This window comes from Rhinopithecus roxellana, chromosome 10 (genome assembly GCF_007565055.1).
Source record: "Rhinopithecus roxellana isolate Shanxi Qingling chromosome 10, ASM756505v1, whole genome shotgun sequence".
Taxonomy (NCBI): domain Eukaryota; kingdom Metazoa; phylum Chordata; class Mammalia; order Primates; family Cercopithecidae; genus Rhinopithecus; species Rhinopithecus roxellana.
In genome coordinates, this window is record NC_044558.1 from 61,641,616 (window position 1) to 61,669,558 (window position 27,943).

The 27,943-nt window shown below is 42.2% G+C and overlaps 1 protein-coding gene across 9 annotated transcripts in view; it reads right to left on the bottom strand.

Annotated features, from left to right (window-relative positions):
* SPATS2 (spermatogenesis associated serine rich 2) overlaps positions 1-27,943 on the bottom strand; it is a 167,630-nt gene that overhangs the window by 53,465 nt on the left and 86,222 nt on the right. For all 9 annotated transcript variants that reach the window (XM_030939259.1, XM_030939266.1, XM_030939261.1 and 6 more), the window contains one exon: positions 25,909-26,192. In XM_030939259.1, the coding sequence (XP_030795119.1) occupies positions 25,909-25,933 (25 nt within the window). In that variant the 5' untranslated portion in view covers positions 25,934-26,192. The remainder of the gene's footprint in view (positions 1-25,908; positions 26,193-27,943) is intronic.

The window sequence follows — 27,943 nt, forward strand, 5'->3', positions numbered from 1 at the left end:
TGCCCGGCTAGTTTTTTGTATTTTTTAGTAGAGACGGGGTTTCACAGTGTTAGCCAGGATGGTCTTGATCTCCTGACCTCGTGATCCGCCCGTCTCAGCCTCCCAAAGTGCTGGGATTACAGGCTTGAGCCACCGCGCCCGGCCTAAAGGCATTCTTAAACCACAAACAAGAGCATAAGTGATCTCTGCCTTAAGGACATGCTCCTGCTGCAGATAACTAGCCCAACCCATCCCTTTATTTCAGCCCATCCCTTCGTTTCCCATAAGGGATACTTTTAGTTAATCTAATATCTACAGAAAAAATGCTAATGACTGGCTTGCTGTTAATAAATACGTGGGTAAATCTGTTCGGGGCTCTCAGCTCTGAAGGCTGTGAGACCCCTGATTTCCCACTTCACACCTCTATATTTCTGTGTGTGTCTTTAATTCCTCTAGCACCACTGGGTTAGGGTCTCCCTGACCAAGCTGGTCTCAGCAAGTGGTGTCCATCGTGTGGGCTTGAATCCAGGTCAAAGGGTCACCAGAGTGATGGTTACAGAACCTGGAACTAGCTGGAGGACACCCAAGTACTCTTAAAGCAAACCCCGGGTGAGTAAGAAGGGGAGCTCGGAAGCATCAGGGTAACGATGGGACAAGTGTGGAGTCTGGTTCGTTCCACCTTGGAACTTTTTCACACTGATGATGAGGAGGAAGGAGAGCATAACGAAGTAACAGAAGAGGTTATAGAGCAGGTTTGCCAGCTAAAGCTAAAGTGGCAAAGGAGGGAGAGGTTCATCCTTACCCTTCTGTACCCCCACATTATTATTTTGAAGAAAAAGACCCTCCAGATCTTTCTTTTCCAGAGGACACTGGGAGAAAAGTATTTGCCCCAGTGACTGTTTGAGCAGCCCCTCAAGTGACCCCTCTTAGTTCTATTCAGACAGGAATTCAGCAAGCTAGATGAGAGGGTGATTTAGAAACGGTAGTTCCCTGTTAGAATACACCCCCCAGATCAACAGGGAAATATAGCTACATTTGAGCCATTTCCTTTTAAATTACTCAAATAATTTAAACAAGCTATAAATCAGTATGGACCAGGTTCTCCTTCTGTAATGGGACTGTTAGAGAATGTTGCTGTTTCCAGTCAGATGATTCCTACTGACCGGGATGCTCTTACTCGAGCTTGTCTAACTCCTGCTCAGTTCTTACCATTTAAAACTTGGTGGGCAGATGAAGCTTCCATTCAGGCTGCTCGCAATGCCCAGGCCCAACCTCAAATATAACTGCAGACTAACTTTTGAGGGTTGGCGGCTGGGCTGGTTTAGATGCACAAGTGGTCATGCAGGATGATGCCATATAACAGCTTAGAGGAGTGTACATTAGAGCTTGGGAAAAAATCACTTCATGTGGAGAACAATACCCTTCCTTTAGTGCTATAAAACAGGGACCAAAAGAACCATACGTGGATTTTATAGCTCAGTTACAGGAGTCTCTTAAAAAAAGTGATTGTAGGATATAGTGCTGCAGTTATTAGCTTTCAACAATGCTAATCCCAATTGCCAGGCTGCTCTGTGACCTATCAGAGGGAAAGCACATTTAGTTGATTATATCAAGGCCTGTGATGGTATCGGAGGTAATCTGCATAAGGCTACTCTGCTAGCACAGGCAATGGCAGGACTGAGAGTGGATAAAGGAAATACTCCATTTCCTGGAGTTTGTTTTAACTGTGACAAGCAAGTCCATAAAGCTCAAATAAATAGAATAGATCCAGAGAAGACTCTAGATTTGCTCATTTTTTCAACTCAGCATTCACCCACTGGTGTTATTGTCCAAGAACAGGACTTAGTAGAGTGGCTTTTTCTTCCATATACTAATTCATGGACTCTAACTCCTTATTTAGATCAAATTTCTACTATGATAGGAATTGGGAGAACTCGGATTGTCAAATTACATAGATATGATCTTGGAAAAATTATTATCCCTCTCATGAAAGCACAAATATAGAAAGCTTTTATAAAAAGCTTCTTATTCTGGATTGAAGAGTAAAGTTTTCCAGACGCCCTACGAGAAGCAGAGATTGTAGCTGTAATTGAAGTACTGACTGTTTTTGATATGCCTATTAATGTGATTTCTGATTCTTCATACATGGTTCATTCCATACAGTTAATTGAAAATGCTCAGTTACGATTTCATACAGAGGAACAACTGATAACAAAAACAAAAAACGGGGAGAAACAGGGATTATGGGACAGCCCATAAACAGTTGAATCTAGCATTATTAACTTTAAATTTTTTGAGCCTGCCCAAAGGCCAGATGTTATCAGCAGCTGAACAGCATCTACAGATACCAGTTGCAAAGACAGACACAGAACAACTGGTTTGATGGAGAGATCCGATAACAATAAGTTGGGAAATCAGTAAAATAACAACTTGGGGTAGAGGTTATGCTTGTTTCTCCAGGTCAAAATGAACAGCCGATTTGGATACCATCAAGACACCTGAAACCTTATCATGAGCCAGATGCCACGGAAGAGATTCCAGAAGGATCCCAAGGACCCCCCAGTTGCAGTCATATCAAGCCTGACGCTGAGGAGGACGCCAGCTGTCACAAGCAACACCCATTGAACACAGCCACCCACCTGAGGACAGATCAAGAAGCTGTCACAGATGGCGGAAGAAAACCTGAGGAAAGCGGGACAACCAATCACAGTGAGTAATCTAATGGTAGCTATGATAGCGGTGATCACCATTGCCGTGAGTATTCCTTCAACAAGGGCTGACACAGAGAACAATTATACCTAGTGGGCATATTTATCAATCTTGGCTGGCAATAATGCCTGGATGTAATCACTCTATGACACAGTTACACATGCTTTCTGATCTTAGTATTTACCATAATAAATCTGCTCCAATAACTGAGGCATATACCACCCTCAAAAACCTATTTGTAAACAGGATTGGACCCAGTTAGAAAAAATGAACATACTTGTTTAGGAAGATTGCATTGCAGAACAGGCCCAAAAAATCATGCTGCACGATTCCTATGGAATCATTATTCATTGGTCCTCTAAGGGGATGTTTAGCTTGATTGCACCTCTCAGTCTGCGTGCCATGGCCACACTGTGTTCAGATGGTCTGAACAAAACGGTAAGATGGTAGAAATGGTAAGAAGTATGGCAAAAGTTCTTATTATCTGGAACCATGGTGGTTTAGTGGCACTTCAACCTCAAATGATATGGCCCGTTGTAGGAGCTAAACATAAGGATTTGTGGAAACTATTAATAGCTCTTAATAATATCAAAATTTGGGAAAGAATAAAAAAGCATCTAGAATGACACTCTGCAAACTTTGTTTTTGGATATTGCAAAATTAAAAAAACAAGTATTTAAAACATCCCAGGCACACCTGACCTTAATGCCAGGAACTGGAGTGCTTAAAGGAGCTGCAGACAGATTAGCAGCTAGTAACCCATTAAAATAGATAAAAACACTTGGAAGCTCTGTGATTTCAATGATGATTGTGCTTTTAATCTGTGTTGTCTTTGTATAGTCTGCAGATGCAGATCCTGACTCCTGCATGGTGAGAAGTAGCTCACCATGACAAAGCTGCCTTTGCTTTTATCCCTTTAAAAATCAAAGGGGGACACGTTGGGAACAGGCCCCTCCCCCCCCAAAAAAATCTGGCCGTAAACAAAATCTCTGCAGCACTGCGACATGTTTATGATGGCCATAACGCCCATGCTGGAAGGTTGTGGGTTTACGGGAATGAGGGCAAGGAACACCTGGCCCACCCAGGGCGGAAAACCACTTAAAGGCGTTCTTAAACCACAAACAATAGCATGAGCAATCTGTGCCTTAAGGACATGCTCCTGCTGCAGATAACTAGCCCAACCCATCCCTTGATTTCGGCCCATCCCTTCATTTCCCATAAGGGATACTTCTAGTTAATCTAATATCTATAGAAACAATGCTAATGACTGGATTGCTGTTAATAAATACGTGGGTAAACCTCTGTTAGGGCTCTCAGCTCTGAAGACTGTGATACCCCTGATTTTCCACTTCACACCTCTATATTTCTGTGTGTGTGTCTTTAATTCCTCTAGTACTGCTGGGTTAGGGTCTCTCCGACCGAGCTGGTCTTGGCAGTTTTGGTAGGAAATAAAATATTTATGAAAAAGAGAATGAGTAAATAATAGGGAATCAAGTTTGGAAGGGAACCAAATCAGAGCAAATCAGGGAAATTTAGAAAAATATGTTAAAATGCCATTTTGTAGGACTTCTAGTCTGCTTTAATACTACCATAGTGTGTTACTGTAGCCTTTTGAAATGCTAACACTTTTATACATATCTAATTCTTTATAACTTATTTAAGAATAACGCCATCTTTGTTGCCAATGGCCAGACTACACATATCCTCTCAGTAGGTTGTAAGCATACCAACTGACGGTTCATCAATCAGTCTTCTATCAGGTGACTACTGCAACTCACAGGTTCAGAAGAAATCCACGCTTGTCCAATTACCAGTCAATCTGCTGCAATGCAAGAAAGCAGCCTTTTATCTTCCTGTTATTTCTGCTTTCATTTGTCTATAGTCTCAACAGCTGATGAAACTTTTTCCTTACTTTGCTCCTTTGGGTGCCATTTCAACTATATTCTGAAGGATGCTGTGCCTCTTCTTATGAGACAAAGCACTTAAACCAGGAAGTTTACAAACTTCTAGAATGAGTTCTGACTTTTCCAGGTAGAGCTTGATGGAAACATCAGGGTTTTTATGGGAAGGAGGTAGACAAGCAATTAAATCCTACCTTACTCTCCCTCACAGATTTCCTGAGTTTCCAGGGCAACAGAATAAGCTTTTAATTATTAAATTCCAAGAATTATTATTATTATTATTTTTAGAGAAGTTTCACTCTTGTTGCCCAGGCTGGAGTGCAATGGTGATCTTGGCTCACTGCAACCTCTGCCTCCCACGTTCAAACGATTCTCCTGCCTCACCCTCCCAAATAGCTGGGATTACAGGCATGTGCCACCATGCCTGGCTAATTTTGTATTTTTAGTAGAAACGAGGTTTCATCATGTTGGGCAAGCTGGTTTCGAACTCTTGACCTCAGGCGGTCTGCCTGCCTCGACCTCCCAAAGTGCTGGGATTACAGGCGTGAGCCACTGCACCCAGCTAAGTTCCAAGAACTATTGAGGGTCTCACTGTTTAAAAGGTTTGTTCTGATTCCTGTCAATTCCTCCAAGTCAGTCCACCTTTCACAAACCTTAGTGCAACAAGAAAAGTTCCCTTGCCCCCCATCGCAGGGTGTGCAATGGGGGTGTGGCTCACTTCTTTAGTGCCCTGCTGCTCAAACCTCTAGGGAAGCATATGGACAGGCAGTGTCTAGGGGTGAATGTTTACAGCTGAAGCCCCAGTGGGTGTGTGTTACAGGATGCTCTTTCGGTTTAGCGACCTACCGTCCATAGGTGGCCTGTGTTGTGTCGATTAGACCCGTCTTATCACAAAGACAGAGTGATTTCTGTATCCTGGGGTTTCTTGCCTTGTTGTACCAGAAGAATCAGACTAACACATGGGCTTGGAGAATAAGTGCAAGGTTTTATTGAGTGGAAGTAGCTCTCAGCAGATGGGGGAGCCAGAAGGGAGATGGTTTTTCCCTGGAGTCGGGCCGTGGCCCAGGCCCTCCTCCTACTGCCCCAGCCAAACTCCACGTCATTCTGCCGGTCAGTGACCTGCTGGCGTGCTGGTGGCTGTCGGTGCATTCCTCTCTACCTACAGCAGCCCGTGTGTTCCTCCCCTGATGTGCTCCTCTCCAGGTCGAGCCACCTGTGTGTCTTCCTGCTAGGGTCTCTGAGTTTCTATACGCATAGGATGGGGGCATGGCAGGCCAGAGTGGTCTTGGGAAATGCAACATTTGGCCAGGAAAACAAAAATGCCTATCCTCACCTAGGTCATAGGCCTGGGATGGAGCCCTAGCCAAGGACCACACCCTTCCACCCTTCAATATCATTCAATGGGACCACAGCCCTTCCCTTCCCAGCACTTCCCTCCCTGACTTCCGTATCATTAGTACTATACTCTAGAGAACAGCCAGGAGGCAATGAAATTGACTTTAATGCCCACTCTTCTGTCTCCAGGACATCTCTCATTAGTCTGGAATTCGTTTTCCTACATACGAAATGAAATGTAGTTTTAAAAAAATTCTTTCCTCTTCCTCTCTTTCAGATTCTTAAGAAGTCTACCAGGCCGGGCGTGGTGGCTCACGCCTGTAATCCCAGCACTTTAGGAGGCCAAGGCGGGTAGATTGCCTGAGGTCAGCAGCTCAAGACTAGTGTAGCCAAAACGGTGAAACCCCATCTCTACTAAAAATACAAAAAAAACTAGCCAGGTTTGGTGACATGCACCTGTAATCCCAGCTACTCGGGAGGCTGAGGCAGGGGAACTGCTTGAACCAGGGAGGTGGAGGTTGCAGTGAGCCGAGATTGGAGGTAGAGGTTGCAGTGAGCCGAGATTACGCCACGGCACTCCAGCCTGGGCTACAGAGCAACAACAACAACAACAACAAGAATTCTACCAGTATACCAGTAAAGAAATTCAGTTGTAATTTTTTTGTAGCAACAAGAATACTCAAAGAAATTCAATTATGTACGTCAAAAAATTAAAGTATCTTTAATGCTTCCTTTCGTTATAATTCATACAACTTAAGCATATATCCCTAAATATTACGGTTTAGTTTTACCTTTATCTATAAAGGAATAACCCTGTATGCATTTTATTTTTGGCATGCATTTGGAGTTTTGCTCAACATCATGTTGTAAGACTCATGTTATGTTCTTGCAAGTAAAGGCAGTTTATTCATTTTCATATGGTTTGACTCTGCATCCCCACCCAAATCTCATCTTGTAGCTCCCATAATTCCCACGTGTTGTGGGAGACAGCCAGTGGGAGATGACTGGATCACGGGGGCAGGTCTTTCCCATGCTGCTCTTGTGATAGTGAATGGGTCTCATGAGATCTGATGGTTTCAAAAACGGGAGTTTCTCTGCACAAACTCTCTCATTGCCTGCTGCAAAAAGAAATACACATAAGATGTGACTTGCTCCTCCTTGCCTTCCACCATGATTGCGAGGCCTCCCCAATCACTTGACACTGTAAATCCAATAAACCTCTTTCTTTTGTAAATTGCCCAGTTTCGGTTATGTCTTTATCAGCAGCAGGAAAATGGACTAACACAATCACTGAATAATATTTCATTGTATGATTATGACATCATTTATTTATCTATTCTGCCAGTGATGGACAACCAGGTATTAAAACTCAAACTTCCAGTTAACTAAGATCAGTACAGAATAGCTAGTAAGAATCTGGACAGTGAGGAATGGGAAATGATTTCTTATTTTAACTCTGTGTTTCATTTCGTACATAATAGTACTAATTCCAGTTTAGATCTGAGAGAAGTTGTTTGTTGTTAAAAGACTTTGCTTTGGATGTTCCTTCTAGAACTGTAAAATAGTGAATGCTTTCCCTCTCCACCCATCTACCTTGCTTCAAAGTACAGAAATGAATAGGTCAATCCTAATCGCATGCTTCTGTCTCCAACTAAACCACGACCTTTCTCATAACACTACAGCACTGCAAAATCTGTCACTCTTCACTCATTAACCTTCATGTGAATGATAATTAAACCTGTCAGATTTTTTCTTAAACTGACTTAGAAGTCAATAATCAACTTCAATCATAAATATTCCTGTCTCCAAATAATTGTTAAAATTATCACAAGGCAGCTTTAAGTGTTAAACTTGTGAAGATAAGAGACACTCTACTTAAGTAACACGCTTGTTTAAGCCTGTTCTGGGCAAATGAAATGTCCTCTTAAAAGTTATGCTGATATATAACACATGTATGGTGCAAATACATAAAGGATTATGGTCTGATAATTTATCACAAAGCAAATACCCAAGTACTACTACCCAGGTGAAGAAATAAAACACTGCTAGTACTTAGAAGTCTTCATCATGACCCCTCTCCATCTCCCACTCACGAAAGGTAATCGCTCTCTGGACTTCCACTTCCTTTCTTTATAATTCATATCACTTAAGCATACATCCCTAAATATTATGGTATAGTCTTACCATTATCTATAAAAGGAATAACCCTGTATGCATTTTATTTTTGGTGTGCATTTGGATTTTTGCTCAACATCGTGTTGTAAGACTCATATTAGGTTCTTACAAGTAAACGCAGTTTATTCGTTTTCATTTCCGAATAATATTTCACAGTATGACTATGCCATTATTTACTTATCTATTCTGCTAGTGATGGGCAACCGGGTTGCTTCCAGTTTTGGGACAATACAAACAATGCTGTTTTCAATATTCTTGTACAAGTGTTACGGTGTAGCTAGGAATGCACTTCTGTTGAATATATACAAAAATAGAACTAAATATGATATGTGTAGCTTCAACTTCAGTATATACTGTCAAACAGTTTTTCAAAGACGCTGTACCAATTTAGATTCTCACTAGCAGTATTTGAGATTTTTTTGTGTGTGTATGTGTGTGTGAGACAGTCTTGCTCTGTTGCTCAGGCTGGATGGAGTACAGTGGTATGATCTCAGTTCACTGCAACCTCCACCTCTTGGGCTCAAGTGATTCTACTGTCTCAGCCTCCTGAGAAGCTGGGATTACAGGCGTGTGTTACTATGCCCAGATAATTTTTGTATTTTTAGTAGAGATGGGTTTTTTGCCATGATGGCTAGACTGGTTTCAAACTCCTGAACTCAGGTGATTTGCCTATCTCGGCCTCCCAAAGTGCCAGGATTATACGTGTAAGCCACCATGCCCCACCAAGTTTCTATTGTTCCCCATAAACTCTTTGCTTTCATTATTATTATTATTATTATTTTTTTTTTTTTTTTTTGAGACAGGGTCTCACTCTGTCGCCCAGGCTGTGTGCAGTGACACAATCACGGCTCACTGCCTCAACTACCCGGGCTCAAGCAATCCGGCCTAAGTCTCCTGAGTAGCTGACATTACAGTGGGATTACAGGCATATGCCACCATGCCTGGCTAATTTTTTACTTTTTGTAGAGACGGGGTTTCGCCGTGTTGCTCAGGCTGGTCTCAAACTCCTGAGCTCAAGGGATCTGACCAACCTCAGCCTCCCAAAGTGCTGGGATTAAAGCCGTGAGACACCACGCCCGGCGCTGTTATTCTTTTCAATTTTAGTGATTCTGGTATGAGATCAGTATTATAGTTATCTCATTAGGGTTTCAATTTGCATTTCACTTACTTCTAAAGGGACTGAGTGCCTATATATATTATTAGCCATTTGGATATTCTCTTTCCTGACATGCCTATTCTTGCCCAGTTTCTGGAAAGGGGAGTTGTCTGTTTCTTATTGATTTGTTGTATTTCTCTGTCTATTAAATATAATCCAAGTTTCTTCTCCCATTCTGTAACTTGCCTTTTCATTCTCTTAATTGTGCCTTTTGATGAACAGGTGTTCTTAATTCTATATGTAATAATGTACTGACATTAATTCTTTTCAATTCTGGTTAGTACATTTTATTTTAAAAGTCTTTCCTTAAGATAGTGGGAGAAAGTTGCTTCAAAATAAACCATCAGAGATGGGTGGAAACACAGACAAAAAAAAATAGTCATATGTAGCTAATTATTGAACCTGAGTTACAGGTATATAGGAGTTCCTCACACTCTTCTACTTTTCATAATTTTAAACTTTTCAATAATAAATTTTTGGTTGGGGGGCAGTTTTGAGACAGAGAGTCTTGCTCTGTCGCCTAGGCTGGAGTGCACTGGCGCAAACTTGGCTCACTACAGACTCAACCTCCTGGGTTTAAGTGATCCTCCCACCTTAGCCTCCCAAGAAGCGTGGACTAAAGGCACGCCCCACCATGCCCTGGGTAATTTTTAAAATTTTTTTGTAGAGATGGGATCTCACTGTGTTGCCCAGGCTGGTTTCAAACTCCTGGGCTCAAATGACCCTCCCAAAGTACTGGGATTACAGGTGTGAGCCACTGCACCCAGTCTAATCTCACTGAAATATGTGTTACCTAGAGTAGTCAAATTCACAAAGACAGTAGGTAGAATGGTGGTTGCCAACAACTGGGAGGGAATGGTAAGTTACTGTTTAATGGGTATAGAGTTTCAGTTTTATAATATGAAAAGAGTTCTGGACATGAATGGCAGTAATGGTTGTACAACAATGGGAATGTACTAATGCCACTGAGTCATACACTTAAAAATGGTTAAAATACAAATTTTGGCCAGGCACAGTGGCTCGCACCTGTAATCCAAGCACCCTGGGAGGCCAAGCCAGGAAGATCACTTGAAACCTAAAACTTGAGACCCGCTTAGGGAACACAGTGAGATCCTGTCTCTACAACACAATTTTTAAAAAAAGTAGCCAGGTGCTATCCTATGGTCCCAGCTACTTAAGAGGCTAAGGCAGGATGATCGCTTGAGCTCAAATGTTTGAGGCTGCAGTGAGCTGACTGTGCCACTGCACTCCAGCCTGGTTGATGGAGCAAGGCTCTGTCTCAAAAGATAATAATAAAAAAATAAAAATAAAAAGGGAACATTGGGTCTAACAGGTGAGAACTACTGAGTTACAGGAATTATAAATGGTCTCAAGTTTAAAAAGGCTAAACAGACCACCATAACAGCAGCTGGCATTAATGAGTGCTTCATTCTGCTAGACACTGTGAAGCAGCTCTACATGAATTATCTCAGTTAATGCTCTTGATATTCCTACACACAAGTCTTCTGCGATCTTGCCATTTTACAGGAAAAGAAGAGGAGACCTAGAGCAGTAAACAGACTTCCTAGCTTGCTAGGACAGCCTACATAGCTAGTGACAGAGATGGAATTTAAAAATGAGTTTGTCGGGCCAGGCGCGGTGGCTCAAGCCTGTAATCCCAGCACTTTGGGAGGTCGAGACGGGCGGATCACGAGGTCAGGAGATCGAGACCATCCTGGCTAATACGGTGAAACCCCCGTCTCTACTAAAAAAATACAAAAAACTAGCCGGGCGAGGTGGCGGGCGCCTGTAGTCCCAGCTACTCGGGAGGCTGAGGCAGAAGAATGGCATAAACCCGGGAGGCAGAGCTTGCAGTGAGCTGAGATCTGGCCACTGCACTCCAGCCCGGGCGACAAAGCGAGACTCCGTCTCAAAAAAAAAAAAAAAATTGAATTTGTCTGGTTCTAACAGTCAGTGTTTTATACCACTACTCATATTCACATTGCCTTTCTTATTTACCCTCAAAGTTTTTTAAAAAGAGGATGTCAAACAATTGTTCTTTATTCCCCTGAAGCTACAAAAGAAGTATGAGCTTAAATTAAGGCAGAAACAAATATGCTGAATATAAGTTTAAAGTTTTGATGGGTAAGCAACAAAACACTGGAACAAGGCTAAGGCTAATGATGGTATGTCGCAAGTCTCTTCCGATTGCTCCTCAAGAAGGTTATACACAACTAACTGTACTAGGTGGTTGGGACACACTCCAAAAAAGGTAACTGAAGGAGATGATCTTATGGCATGATTATCACTAAGCAGAATTTAAGAAGTCTTGCTAACAGATAAGAACTAGAAGGTACACGAAAAGCAAATGCAGTTGATTTACCAGCTGGTGAGCCGCTCCTAAGATATATTTTTCTTTCTCCGATCTCTATTATTGTTTTAATTTGTACCAAAACCACAAATATAATTTACAACTTTGTTTGGAATTTAACTTTTAGAGAAAATAATAGACTTAAAACGGTATGTAAATAATGTAAATATTTCAGGTGGAAGTGAATAAAAGACTTAAAACATCTCTAGCACTATCAATAAAACCAGTCTATTTCACATAGAAAAAAATTACTCCTAAAAATGAGAAACGGGGTCAGGTGTAGTGGCTCATGCCTGTAATTCCAGCACTTTGGGAGGCTGAGGCGGGAGGATCTCCTGAGGTCAGGAGTTCAAGACCAGCCTGGCCAACATGATGAAACCCCGTCTCTACTAAAAATACAAAAATTAGCCGGGCGTGGTGGTAGATGCCTGTAATCCCAGCTACTTGGGAGGCTGAGACAGGAGAATCGCTTGAACCTGGGAGGTGGAGGTTGTAGTGAGCCAAGACTGAGTCATTACACTCCAACATGGGCAACAAAAGTGAAACTCCATCTCCAAAAAAAAAAAAAAAAGAGAAACAGGCCGGGCACGGTGGCTCAAGCCTGTAATCCCAGCACTTTGGGAGGCCGAGACAGGCGGATCACGAGGTCAGGAGATCGAGACCATCCTGGCTAACACGGTGAAACCCCGTCTCTACTAAAAAATACAAAAACAAAAACTAGCCGGACGAGGTGGTGGGCGCCTGTAGTCCCAGCTACTCGGGAGGCTGAGGCAGGAGAATGGTATAAACCCGGGAGGCGGAGCTTACAGTGAGGTGAGATCCGGCCACTGTACTCCAGTCTGGGCGACAGAGGGAGACTCCGTCTCAAAAAAAAAAAAAAAAAAAAAAGAGAAACAACTTGAGTAGCCAGAATAAAATCTTGTCTTTGAGTTGTCAAAAAAAAGTACAGTTCAACCTTTTTGAATGAGATGAATGAAAAATCAAACATTTTTCAGGGAGAGAAAGTTGCATTGCATGTTTTTTCCTTTTTTCTTTTCTTTTTTTTTTTTTGGAGACAGAATCTCACTCTTGCCCAAGCTGGAGTGCAGTGGCGTGACCTTAGCTCACTGCAACCTCTGCCTCCTGGGTTCAAGTAATTCTCCTGCCTCAGTCTCCCAAGTAGCTGGGATTACAGGCATATGGCACCACGCTCAGCTAATTTGTGTTTTTAGTAGAGATGGGGTTTCACCATGTTGGCCAGGCTGGTCTTGAACTCCTGACCTCAAGTGATCTGCCTGCCTCAGCTTCCTAAAGTGCTGGAATTACAGATGTGAGCCACTGCACCTGGCCCATATTTCTCAGCTATGAAAAGTTTTATTTTACTTTTTTTTTCTTTTTCTTTTTCTTCTTTTTTTTTTTTTTTAGAGACAGGGTCTTGCTCTGTCACCCAGCCTGTAGTGTAGTGGCAGGATCACAGCTCACTGTGGCCTCAAACTCCTAGGCCTGAGTGATTCTCCTTCCTCAACCTCCCAAATATCTGGGACTACAGGCACACACCACCATGCCTGGCTATTTTTTTTTTTTTTTTTCTTTTTTTGAGACAGAGTCTCACTCTGTTGCCCAGGATGGAATGCAGTGGTGCAATTTCGGCTCATTGCAACCTCCGCCTCCCGGGTTCAAGTGATTCTCCTGCCTCAGCCTCTCAAGGAGCTGGGATTATAGGTGCCTGCCACCACACCCAGCTAATTTTTGTAATTTTTGGTAGAGACAGGGTTTCACCACGTTGGCCAGGCTGGTCTCAAACTCCTGACCTCAAGTGATCTGCCTGCCTCGGTCTTCCAAAGTGCTGGGATGACAGGCGTGAACCACCATGCCTGGCTGCTAATTTATTTTATTTATTTATAGAGATGGGGTCTCACTATGTTGCTCAGGCTAGTCTCAAACTCCTAATCTCAAGTAATACATACTCCGGCCTCAGCCTCCCAGAGGTGCTGAGATTACAGGTGTAAGCCACTGTAACCAGCCTTATTTTACTTGGTAAAGATTTTCATTAAGTACCCCTTTAGGTAAATCAAGTGTTTATAGAACTTACAAAAGAAGAAAGAAGTGGACTTACGGTTACTTTCAAACACATCTATTAAAAATAATTATACCACATTACTACAGTTCTCAAAAGTTCTATAGCTCAGCAAAATTACATAGCAAGAAAAAAAATTCTAGACCCGGTGTGGTGGTTCACACCTGTAATCCCAGGACGTTGGGAGGCCGAGGCAGGCGGATCACGTAAGCCAAGGAGTTTGAGGCCAGCCTGGGCAACATGGTGAAACCCCGTCTCCACAAAAAATACAAAAATTAGCCAGGCACGATGACGCGTGTCTGTAGTCCCAGCTACTTGAGGCGGTGAGGTGGGAGAATGGCATGAACCCCAGAGGCAGAGGTTGCAGTATGCACAGATCACACCACTGCACTCCAGCCTTGGTGACAGAGGGAGACTCTTTCTCAAAAAAAAAAAAAAAAAAAAAAAAAAGGCCGGGCGCGGTGGCTCAAGCCTGTAATCCCAGCGCTTTGGGAGGCCGAGACGGGCGGATCACGAGGTCAGAAGATCGAGACCATCCTGGCTAACATGGTGAAACCCCGTCTCTACTAAAAAATACAAAAAACTAGCCGGGTGAGGTGGCGGGCGCCTGTAGTCCCAGCTACTCGGGAGGCTGAGGCAGGAGAATGGCGTAAACCCGGGAGGCGGAGCTTGCAGTGAGCTGAGATCCGGCCACTGCACTCCAGCCCGGGGCGACAGAGCGAGACTCCGTCTCAAAAAAAAAAAAAAAAAAAAAAAAAAAGGGCCAGCGTGGTGGTTCACGCCTGTAACCCCAGCACTTTGGGAGGTCGAGGCAGGCGGATTGCCTGAGGTCAGGAGTTCGAGACCAGTCTGGCCAACATGGTGAAACCCTGTCTCTACTAAAAATACAAAAATTAGCTAGGCATCGTGGTGGGCACCTGTAATCCTAGCTACTCAGGAGGTTTAGGCAGGAGAATCGCTTGAACCTGGGAGATGGAGGTTGCAGTGAGCCAAGATCATGCCACTGCACTCCAGCCTGGGCAACAGAGCAAGACTCCATTTTGGAAAAAAAGAAAAAAAGAAAAAGAAAAGGAAAGAAAGAGAAAAGAATGAAAGAAAAAGAAAAGAAAAAAGAGAGAAGAGAAGAAAGAGGAGGAGAAGAGAGGAGAGAGAAAAAAAGAGGGGAGGGGAGGGGAGGGGAGGGGAGGGGAGGGGCGGGGCGAGGCGAGGCGAGGAGGCTGGGTATGGTGGCTCACGCCTGCAATCCCAGCACTTTGGGGGCTGAGGTGGGCAGATCACGAGGTCAGGAGATCGAGACCATTCTGGCTAACACGGTGAAATCCCGTCTCTACTAAAAAAAATATTTAAAAATTAGCCGGGCATGGTAGCGGGCGCCTGTAGTCCCAGCTACTTGACGGGCTGAGGCAGGAGAATGGTGTGAACCTGGGAGGCGGAGCTTGCAGTGAGCCGAGATGGCGCCACTGCACTCCAGCCTGGGTGACAGAGTGAGACACCGTCTCAAAAACAAAAAAAAAAAAAAAAAAGAAAAAGAAAAAAGAAAATTCTAATCATAAGTGATTTACTTTTTTTTTTTTTTTTTTTTTTTGACACGGAGTTTTCACTCTTGTTGCCCAGGCTAGAGTGCAGTGGCACTATCTCGGCTCACTGCAACCTCTGCCTCCCAGGTTCAAGAGATTCTCCTGCTCAGCCTCCCAAGTAGCTGGGATTACAGGCACACACCACCACACCCGACTAATTTTTTTTGTACTTTCAGTAGAGACAGAGTTTCACCATGTTAGCCAGGCTGGTCTCAAACTCCTGACCTCAGGTGATCTTCCCGCCTTGGCCTCCCAAAGTGCTGAGATTACAGGCGTGAGCCACCGCGCCCAGCCAGAAGTCATTTACTTTCAAGGTGCGATCTCAATAGCATCTATGCCATTATGAAGTGAATGAAGGAAAGATATCATCCAACACATAAGGATTCACCCTAATGATGATTAAAAAGGGGGAAAACCAATATGGACATTTCTTTTTACCCCCAAAGATTTTTAAATAGGAAGGGGAAGTGGGGGGGAAAGGAGGGAAATATTTAAGTAGCTCTATAATCGACAAAAAGTAGAGAAAGAATTAAGCAATAGCACAGTAATACAAGACATTGTTACATGATCAACTATGAAACTCAAATCAGCTATTTCATTATTTCAGAGGTTTAAATACCAAGTGTGTAAGTGTTTTATAGCTGAATAGTCTGTCAGGGGACAAAAGGAGAGGTAACTAAACTTAAAATGCCAGATGAAGTTGACAAAGTAAACTACTTGTGAATTTACTTTTAGCACTGTAACTTGATAAATATAATTAGACATTGATGGGCAAATATGATTTTGTGTCTAGAACAATACTAGCAATCTTGACTGTTAAAAAGAGTCTAGTATACCATCCCCAGAGAAAGAGACACAAAAAGATGTTTTAAATGTTCAGGATGATTCTGATACATAGTCAGATATGGGAGAAAAATATCATCTGACAAAATCAGGACTCCCAAAAATATAAAAAAAGTTATAATGGCTTGATCTCATCCTTCTCTAATCTCTAGAGGCTGTCTTCAGAGGAAATTAGGAACAATGTAAAGTGCATCAGCAATCTGTGGGAATCACCAACAAGCCCACTTCCAACCTTGGATTACCCCCCAAGTCTGCTTTCTTCTAATCAGTGCTAGACTCAGAGATCAGTAAGGAAAATATAAAAAGTTATACATATCTGGGACGGGCATGGTGGCTCATGCCTGTAATCCCAGCACTTTGGGAGGCCGAGGCGGGTGGATCACAAGGTCAGGAGATCGAGACCATCCTGGCTAACACAGTGAAACCCCTTATCTACTAAAAATACAAAAAATTAGCAGGGCGTGGTGGTGGGTACCTGTAGTCCCAGCTACTCTGGAGGCTGAGGCAGGAGAATGGCGTGAACCTGGGAGGCGGGGCTTGCAGTGAGTTGAGATCACGCCACTGCACTCCAGCCTGGGCGACAGTGCAAGACAACAAAAAAGTTATGCATATCTATTCTCCTATAAATTAATGTCATAAATATAACACGTTCTCAAGTATTTGCCGTGGGTTCTTTTCAAAGTTTCTTGTATTTATCTCATGATTTTTGACGCCTGGTTGCTCGACAAAAAGTATACATAACCCAAGGATAAGGCCCACAGGAGATTTTTGGCAAAATATTTTTTACCTAATTAACTAGTAAGCCATATGAACAAGAAGGCCACTTACGGTCTAAAGACCTGTCCACTATTGCCATTATTTAACTCAGTGTTATTCAAACTATCTAGGGTAAAGAACTAGCTGTTATTTTGTTGTTTGAATTTCTAATGCTTTGAAAACCAATGCTTTTGTAATCTACAATAAAATGAAGCTTGAGGATTATGGTGGTGTAAAGAGGTAGGCAAGTCCTCTCCTTAAAACACAAGCATAAAATGAGGCCAGGCACAGTGGCTCACGTCTATAATCCCAACACTTTGGGAGGCCAAGGCTGGTGGATTACTTGAGCCTAGGAGTTTGGGACCAAAATGGGCAATATGGCAACACCCCAGTCTCTACAAAAAATTTTTAAAAATTAGCTGGGGATGGTGGCTCACACCTGTGGTCCCTGCTACTCGGGAGGCTGAGGTGGGAGGATCATCTGAGCCTGGGAGGCAGAGGTTGCAGTGAACCATGATCGCGCCGCCACTGCACTCCAGCCTGGGTGACAGAGACCCTGTCTCAAAAACAAACAAACAAAATGTGTAAAGCAACCATTTCAGGGCTCTGGAAATCAACCAAAGGCAGAAAACAAATTATTGGGAAACTGCTAAAGCTTTAAGTAAGAACAGTGAAGTCCGTGTCTTTCTTTGCCTAGAGTAGGGCTGCTCCCATTCCCCATCTCCAGCTTCCTCGAGAACAGTTAACTTTACCAGGGCTGGGCTAGCCATGACAGTCAGCAGCTTTACTGACAACAGGGCTAACTCGATTTGAAAAGGACTTGAAACCCCACAGCTCTGTCAGCTAAAGCAAGAACTCAGCAGGAAATAAACAGAAAACTTGCATTTTTACTAGCCTGAAGTTGGGGTTTTGGTTGGGTGAGTGATAAACAAGTAGGAAATTTAAAAGGGAAATCCTGTAAATGAACAGACCACAGAAAAGCTAGATAAGCTCTCTACCATCCCTAGCTAAACAGAAAACTAGATAAATGCATAAAGGAGACCCAAGAGAAGCTACAGGAAAGTAAAAGTCAAAGCAGACTTGAGAATGGTCTGAACTTTGAATGTACTTCCTCAGCCTACATAGATCAATCAGCAGAGGATGAAAGCCTTACGGGCTTGAGGTGTCAGAGCAAAACCTCTGTCCAAATAAGTTGCTGATCACTAAGCACTGCAGACACAGAGGCAACCCCAAGAAGCCAGGCTAAAAAGTAAAAACTAGATTTTTTTTTTTTTTTTTTTTTTTTTTTTTAGCACAGATGTATTACTGGCTGTACACTTGGAGGAGGAAGATTCTTAAGTCCAGAAAATTATTTTTTTTTTTCAAATACTCTCAGAAAATAAAATGAGAATCCAGAGTTAGCACAATACATTACCTAAATGAAAGAAAAAAGTAAGGGAGGGAGTGTGGGAGGGAGGGAGGGAATGAAGGAAGAAGGAAAGAGTGACTCATACATATTAAAAACTCCAAATACCAATAAATATAAATTGAATTTTTTTTTTTTTTTTTTTGAGACGGAGTCTCACTCTGTTACCCAGGCTGGAGTGCAGTGGCATGATGTCGGCTCACTGCAACCTCTGCCTCCTGGGTTCAAGACATTCTCCTGCCTCAGCCTCCTGAGTAGCTGGGATGACAGGTGCACACCACCATGCCCGGTTAATTTTTGTATTTTTAGTAGAGACGGAGTTTTACCATGTTGTTCAGGCTGGTCTCGAACTCCTGACCTCATGATCTGCCTGTCTCGGCCTCCCAAAGTGCTGGGATTATAGGAGTGAGCCACAGTGCCCGGCCTTAGAAAACTGATTCTTGAGAGGGTCCAGTTGATGGACTTACTAAGACTTCAAATGTTCAAAGAAGTACAGAAAAGTATATCAAATTATTTCAAATAATTAAAGAAAAACATAATTGCAATGACTCAACAAATTGGGAACCTCAATAAGGAAACTGTAAAAAAAAAAAAAAAAAGAAGGAAAATTCCTTTTTTTTGAGATGGAGTGTTGCCTAGGTTGGAATGCAGTGATGTGAATCTTGTCTCACTGCAACCCCTGCCCCCCAGGTTCAAGTGATTCTCTTGCCTCAGCCTCCCAAGTAGCAGGGACTACAAGTTTGTACCATCACAACCAGCTAATTTTTGTATTTTTAGTAGAGACGGTTTCACCATGTTGGCCAGGCTGGTCTTGAACTCCTGATCTCAAGTGATCCGCCCACCTCGGCCTCCCAAAGTGCTGGGATTACAGGCATAAGCCACTGTGCCCGGCAAGAAATGAAGGGAAATTCTAATTGAAAATACAATACCAGAAGAAAAATTCACTAGACAGACTTAACAGCAGATCCGAAACAGCAGAAGGAACAGTAAACTTGAAAAGAGATCAACAGAAATTAAACAATCTAAAGAGCAGGGAAAAAAAAAAACACTGGGAAAAAAGGAACAGAGCCTCAGTCACCTGGTAGGGAAACATCAAGCTTACTTACATATGTGTAATAGAATCCCAAGAAGGAGAGGAAAGAGAAATATATTTTTTGAGAAATAATGGCCAACATTTGAGGAAATTCCCAAGAGATCCATACTAAGATGTATGAGAGTCAAACTGCTAAAAACAAAGGAAAATATTGACAGCAACAGGAGAAGAATGACTCATTACAACAGGGGAACAATATGACATATTGTGTGGAATGGCATATTCTACTTACTAAAACAAAAAATTATCAATGAAAAAAAAAATTTTTTTTTTTTTTTTAAATGGAGTTTCACTCTGTCGCCCAGGCTGGAGTGCAGTGGTGCGATCTTGGCTAACTGCAACCTTTGCCTTCCAGGTTCAAGCAAGCCTCCCACCTTCAGCAGGTGCTGCCACACCTGGCTGATGATTTTTATATGTAGCAAAACTACCCTTTGGAAATACAGCTGGGCATGGTGGCTCACGCCTATAATCTTAGCACTTTGGAAGGCTGAAGTGGGCAGATCACTTGAAGTCAGGAGTTTGAAACCCTGTCTCTACTAAAAGTACAAAAAAAAAAAATTAGCTGGGCATGGTGGTGTGGGCCTGTAGTCCCAACTATCAGGAGGTTGAGGCAGGAGAATCCCCTGAACCTGGGAGGCAGAGGGTGCAGTCAGCCAAGATTGTGCCGCTGCACTCCAGCCTGGATGATAGAGTGAGACTCCATTAAAAAAAAAAAAAAGAATAAATTATTTAGCAATAAACTTAACAAAAAAATGCAAGAGTTGTACATTCAAATCTGTAAACCACTGCTGAGAGAAATTAAGATCTAAATAAATGCAGAGATATAGTAGTAAGTTCATGGACTGAAAGCCTCCATAGTGTTAAGATGACAGTTCTATACAAACTGGCCTACTGATTCACTGCACTCTCTATCAGATTCCAAGCAGATATTCTTGTAAGAACTAACAATCTGATTCTAAATTTTATATGTAAATGTAAAGAAACCAAAATAGCCCAAAAAATTCTGGAGGGAAAAATCACCGGAGGATGTATCTTCCTTACTTATTAAACTATATTTACTATAAAGCCATACTAATCAATACAGTGTACTAGCATAAAGACAGATATATGTATCAATGTAACAGAAGAGAGTCCAGAAATAAATCTTCACATGGTCTACTGATTTTCAACAAAGGTGTCAGGGCAATTCAGTGGAGGAAAGGATAGCCTCGCCAACAAAACGTGTTGTAACAACTGGATATCCATATGCAAAAAAGTAAACTTAGACTCTTACACCTCATATAAAAACTAACTCAGCCGGGCGTGGTGGCTCACGCCTGTAATCCCAGCACTTTGGGAGGCCGAGGCAGGTGGATCACGAGGTCAGGAGTTCAAGATCAGCCTGGCCAAGATGGTGAAACCCTGTCTCTACTAAAAATACAAAAATTAGCCGGGCTTGGTGGCGGGTGCCTGTAATCCCAGCTACTCAGGAGGCTGAAGCAGAGAACTAACTGCTTGAACCTGGGAGGCAGAGGTTGCAGTGAGCCGAGATTGCGTCACTACACTCCAGCCTGGGTGACAGAGGGAGACTCCATTTAAAAGCAAAACAAAAAAAAAAACTAACTCAAACAGGATCACAGACTTTAAAATATACGAGATAAAACTATAAAACTGGGAAAAAGTCTTTCTGACTTTGAGTTAGGCAGAGAATTCTCAGACATGATACCAAAACCCAATCCGTGACAGGAAAAAAATAAAAAGATAAATTGGGCTTCATCAAAATTTAAAACTTCCACTCTTTAAAAGACATCATTAAGAATTATTTTTTTTGAGACGGAGTCTCACTCTGTCGCCCAGGCTGGAGTACAACAGCAGGATCTTGGTTCACTGCAACCTCCACCTCCCAGGTTCAAGTGATTCTCCTGCCTCAGCCTCCTGAGTAGCTGGGATTACAGATGCCCACCACCACACCCAGCTAATTTTTGTTAGTAGAGACAGGGTTTCGCCAGGTTGGCCAGCTGGTCTTGAACTCTTGACCTCAGATGATCCACCTGCCTCGGCCTCCCAAAGTGCTGGGATTACAGGTATGAGAAACTGCGCCCAGCCCATTAAGAAAATTAAAAGACAAGCCATGGAATGGGAGAATATACTTGCAAAGCATGTACCTGATACAGAACTTGTATTCAGAATATACAAAGAACTCTTAGAATTCAATAATAAGACTCCAAAATTTTCACACGGATCAAGATTGAACAGACATTTCACCAAAAAAATACATAAATGGCTAAAAATCACATGAAAAGATGGTCAACATCATTAGTCATTAGGGAAGTACAAATCAAAACCACAATGAGATACCATTATACATCTATTAAGATAGCTATAATAATAAAAAAAAAAAAAGACTGACCATACGGAGTGTTGGTATGAAATCCTGATACATTGCTGGTGGGATTGTAAAATTGTATATCGCCACCTTGGAAAACAGTCTGGAAGTTTCTTACAAAGTTAAAGAAGTCCACTCCTAAGTATCTCCACAAGAGAAATGCAAACATATGTCCACATAAAGACTTGTAAGCAAATGTACATAACTGACAATCATTCATAACAGCACAAACTACAATCCAAAATGAATAGCAACTGGTAAATGGATAAATGTGTTATAACAATACTACTCAGTAGTAAAAAGGAGCAAACTACTGACACATTCAACAATATGGAGGAACCTTAAAAACATTACACTAAGTGAAAAGAAGCCAGACATAAAAACTATATTGTACTAATATGTGTATATGAAATTTCTAGAAAACGCAAAAATAAAGTGACAGAAGATCAATGTTTGCTTGTGGCTGGGGTAGGGAGCAGGAATTGATCACAAACAAGAGAATATTGGGGGATAAGGAAAAGAAGACTTTGTTTTTGTTTTCTTAAGAGACATGGTCCCGCTCTGTCACCCAAGCTAGAGTGTAGTGATCACAGCTCACTGCAGCCTCAAATTCCTGGGCTCAAGTAATCTTCCTCAGCCTCCCAAATAGCTGGGACTATAACAGGCATGTGCCACTATAATTCGTTAATTTTTTTTTTTTTTTTTTTTTTTGAGATGGAGTTTTGCTCTTGTTGCCCAGGCTGGAGGGCGATCTCGGCTCACCACAACCTCCACCTCCCGGTTCAAGCGATTCTCCTGCCTCAGCCTCCTGAGTAGCTGGGATTACAGGCATGCGCCACTACACCCAACTAATTTTTTTTTTTTTTTTTTTTGTAGCAGAGACAGGGTTTCTCCATGTTGGTCAGGCTAGACTGGAACTCCCAAACTCAGGTGATCCGTCCGCCTTGGCCTCTCAAAGTGCTGGGATTACAGGCGTGAGCCACCACGCCCGGTTAAGACAGTCTTACTATGTTGTCCAGGCTGATCTTGAACTCCTGGCTTCAAGTCATTCTCCTGCCTCAGCCTCCCTAAGTGCTGAGATTATAGGCTTTAGCTACCATACCCAAGCAGAAAGTGTTTTAAAACAAGATTTTGGTGATGGTGCACAACTCCGTAAATTTACTAAAAATAATCAAATTATACACTTGGGCACATTTTAAGGTATTTAAATTATACCTCAATAAAACTGTTTTTAAAAGGGCTGAGATGTTGCCACACTGTCAAATCACTATCAAAGAGTTCTTAAACACACTTCATTTCTATATACTTCTCCAGTTCACAGACAGGAATAGGGTCTACAGACCACACTCTTAAGAAGCACAGCTCTGACTTCCGCTAGATATTGGCTAATAGGCTTGGAGTAATCGATAATTTTAACTGAAACTGACTTAATTTAATTTAAGCTGTTCAAGTTTAACTCCACTAAGTATTTCATTAAATAAGGAATTTACAAGTATTACTGACAAAAGGAAAATATGAAAACATGGTCTATTGCTGAATAAAAGCATAACTCCTTACAAAATAAGAGTCTATAAATGAAATACCACCAAGAACAATGACTACCATAGACTTTTTTTTCTTTTTTTTTTTTTTTTTTTTTTTGAGATGGAGTCTCGCTCTGTCACCCAGGCTAGAGTGCAGTGGTGTGATCTTGGCTCACTGCAACCTCCGCCTCCCAGGTTCAAGGGATTCTCCTGCCTCAGCCTCCCGAGTAGCTGGGACTACAGGCGTGTGCCACTACACCTGGCTAATTTTTTTATTTTTAGTAGAGATGGGGTTTCACCATCTTGGCCAGGCTGGTCTCGAACTCCTGACCTTGTGATCCACTTACCTCGGCCTCCCAAAGTGCTGGGATTACAGGCGTGAGCCACCGCACCTGGCCGACCCTGCTTTTTAATGTAGTATAATCAAGTAGATAAAGCCAGTATATTTACAGATTAGACTACTAAAACCCAAAGCAATGAAACTTTAAACGTATAAATGAATAAATGGAATACTGTAATATTATATATTTCATGGGACCAAATATCAGACATGCAAATGAATTACATGAATAGATTTGTTTCAGAGAAAGTCGCAACATCATGTAAGCTTTACTTTGTTTCCAACTAAGTGCAAATCTAGGCTAAGTTCAACCAAAACTGGTAAGCACTTAGTGTCTATGTTATAGTCTAAAATTTAAATTCATTTTATAGTAATATTTAAATTCATTTTATAGTAATTAGATACCAGTTACAAAAAGCAACTGATGGGGACAGGAGGCAAAGAAATTCTAGGCAGAAAAGGATGGGTCACCGGTGAAAACCCCACCCTCAAGCCAAAATGCCTGAAACCTTGGCCCAAAGTGAGAACTTATATCCCTGTTTTCCTGTTTGAATGTTTTCCTAAACCACCCATGGCCCTGCCCTGCCCCATTCTGTGCCTATAAAGACCCCAGACTCAGCTGGCAGAGAGGAGAACCAGTTGGACATCAGGATGTTGGAGAGAAGCGGGTTGACTTTAGAGGGACAGCTTGATGGTGTAACTTTGGAGAAAAATTTAGCTGGAGACAGCTGGACTTCAGGGAAAGATTACCTACCCCCACCCCACCAACCCCTTTTCAGCTCCATCCTTCAATTCATTGTGTGATCTCATTTTTCCTGGACGCCAGACAAGAGCTCAGGAGCCACGAGTGCTGATACAAAAGGCTGTCACACTGGCCCTTTGCCCTTGCTGGCAGAGGGGAGCCACCCCACACAACGGGGCAAAGGGCCCACTGAGCTGTTAACACTTAAGCCGTCCACAGATGGCAGAGCTAAAAGAGCACTGTAATATGACCTCTGGAGCCTTGGGAGTCACAGGCACCCCACAGCCTGGACGATGCCACAGCAGCCAGCTGGTTCCAGCACTTAAGCCCTCCAGTTCCTGCCTTGTTCACTCACGCTCTCCTTCCCATGAGGAGTTGAGAGAGGCAGGCTGAGCAAAGGAGAGACTCTTGCAAAGGGGTCAGGGAAATATCCTGCTTCACAATGATACTTTTTTTACAGCTCTGGCAAAACACAGACATGCAATAAAGACTCTCTCATTTTAAAAAGGTCAAAGCAATTTGCTGAAGTTAACTTTTTTTAGGAAAAATTAAATGCTCAACTTTTCCAGAACCCTATTTTTACTATAGTATTTCTCATTTGCAGGGCAAAAACAGATGCTCAATGTTTCAACCATAACTGGGAAAAAAACAAACTGAATTATAACAACTAAGAAAAAACAAACTTGGTTTGTTATTAAAAAAAAAACTTTTCCATTGGTAAATTTCATTCCACAGAACAGTTCAGCTTTAGTAATCTAAGCATTCCCTAGAGCTCAGATTCTTCCTATAGATTTACTACACAATGAAACTACAACTTTCGAAACCACAAATCTGGTTTATTTACTTTCTTATGAGGTTTTTGAATTACCAAGTCAAAATCAGCTTTAAAAGCATTTTCTTCATATTTAACATGTGAGACCTGTATCTATGAAGCTTTGTTTTGAATTAAAGAACATTAACTTTGAACTGGAAATTAAATTGAATGAGGGGAAAATGCCAGGATATCTATGAGCATTCTTTTAATCAATATATACCAGTTATGTACAATAGTTCTAGTGCTATTGTTCACTTTGTCCCTTTAAATTTTTGCTGCTTTCTAGAAAAGTAGAAAAAGGTTTTGCAGAATCTTTGTTGTCCTTCCCTCCATTATAACTACCCTTCTACCCCCTGACTTTTTGCACCCTGTATTTCACTTTAGATAAGAAGCTAGAGGAACAATCCCGGAAGGAAAGCTAAAGAAGGAAACAAAAACCAGAAGCATTTACTCTTGCTCCGCTGCCTTTCTCTAGAAAAATGTCAACTCAAACAACATAGAACATCCTGCAACAAGCTAGCCCTCTTAACCACATCTCCCTAACATATGTTCAGTATTCAAAAATGCATCTTCAAGATAGTATATCACAATTTGATAAGTTTGTGTGAGTAGAAAAGCTATTGTTATATGAATTAATTCTCAGACTGGTAATACACAAAGCTATAATCTAATATCCATAAATACTTGTAAAACCATTCAAAACACATTAGGACAGTTTTTAAATATACAGCTATAAATGGGGATCGTTATAACTATGCTTTTAACAATTTATGCCCACATGTATCTTACCCTTCTGGCTCTGTTTCCTGGACATAGTCGTTTCTTAGATTTTATTAGATGTATATTTCTCAAAAAATATACAAGAAAAGTATCCTTTTGCCTTGTCTGGATTTTGTGTAGGTATCTCTGATTCAAAAGTGGGCAATGGAAGTGTGCAGTTGGAAGCAAAAAATACGAAATCCTGCTGTTGGAAATTCTGCTCACTAGCTGTCAATCTCCTTTCCTTTTCTTGTATCGACTTCTTATCAGGAAGTATCATTGCAGATATTCATGTCTTCTTTTCCAGGGAGATTCTGGAGGGAAAAACACACACATATACTATTACAGTAATGACTATCTGTATAAAATTTCTGAGATATCCACAAGGTTTCTTTTGTATTTCTCTGTACAAAACTAGTTTTAAGTACTATAGAAACAATGTAGCTGCTGAAAAGCAGAATTTTTCTTAAGAAAACTTAATCTTAGAATCAGATTATCCCCTTAGTTTAGAAAGTATGTTCTCTTAGTCTTCTTATCTTTTGTATCCATCTAAAATATCCCCATCTCTGCTTCGCAAACTGAAATGTTAACTCTTACCACTCCCCAAGATCTTTCTTTCTTTTTTTTTTTTTTGAGATGAAGTCTTGCTCTGTCGCCAGGCTGGAGTGCAGCGGCGTGATCTTGTCTCACTGCAACCTCTGCCTCCCAGGTTCAAGTGATTCTCCTGCCTCAGCCTCCCGAGTAGCTGGGACTACAGGCGTGCAACACCACGCCCAGCTAATTTTTGTATTTTTAGTAGAGGCGGGGTTTCACCATATTGATCAGGACGGTCTCTATCTCTTCACCTCGTGATCCATCTGCTTTGGCCTCCTAAAGTTCTGGGATTATATAGGCATGAGCCATCTGATCTTCCCATCCAAATCAAGGGTCTATTCTCTTCCTCTAGAATTTCTTTTTGTTTTTTGTTTGAGATGGAGTTTCGCTCTTGTTGCCCAGGTTGGAGTGCAATGGTGTGATCTCGGCTCACTGCAACCTCCGCCTCCCAGGTTCAAGCGATTCTCCTGCCTCAGCGTCCTGAGTAGCTGGAATTACAGGCACCCACCACCACACCTGGCTAATTTTTTGTATTTTTTTTTTTTTTTTTTTAGTAGAGATGGTGTTTCACCATATTAGCCAGGCTGGTCTCTTGACCAGGCTGGTCTCGAACTCCTGACCTCGTGATCTGCCGGCCTTGGCCTCCGAAAGTGCTGGGATTACAGGTGTGAGCCTAGAATTTCTTTTCTTTTTTTTTTTTTTTTTTTTTTTGAGACGGAGTCTCGCTCTGTCGCCCAGGCTGGAGTGCAGTGGCTGGATCTTGGCTCACTGCAAGCACCGCCTCCCAGGTTTACGCCATTCTCCTGCCTCAGCCTCCTGAGTAGCTGGGACTACAGGCGCCCACCACCTCGCCTGGCTAGTTTTTTGTATTTTTTTAGTAGAGACGGGGTTTCACCGTGTTAGCCAGGATGGTCTCGATCTCCTGACCTCATGATCTGCCTGTCTTGGCCTCCCAAAGTGCTGGGATTACAGGATTGAGCCATCGCGCCTGGCCTAGAATTTCTTATATCTAACCTCTTCTCAGGTTTCCCAGCTCAAATACAGTTGTAAAAAATATATGGGGGTGGGATGTGAAATGTTGAGAAACACACTCACCGTACAAACCCAAAGAATGGACTTAGAGGCTCGAAAAACAGCAAATGTGAGACTTTTTAATAATGGTCTAGCCAGGTGGAGTGGCTCATGCCTGTAAGCCCAGCACTTCGGGAGGCTGAGGCAGGCAGATCACCTGAGGTTGGGAGTTTAAGACCAGCCTGACCAACATGGAGAAACCCCGTGTCTACCAAAACTACAAAATTAGCTGGGCGTAGTGGTGCATGCCTGTAATCCCAGCTACTTAGGAGGCTGAGGCAGGAGAATCGCTTGAACCAGGGAGGCGAAGGTTGTGGTAAGCCAAGATCGTGCCATTGCACTCCAGCCTGGGTGACAAAAAATAAATAAGTAAATAATAATAATAATGGTCTTGCAAGAT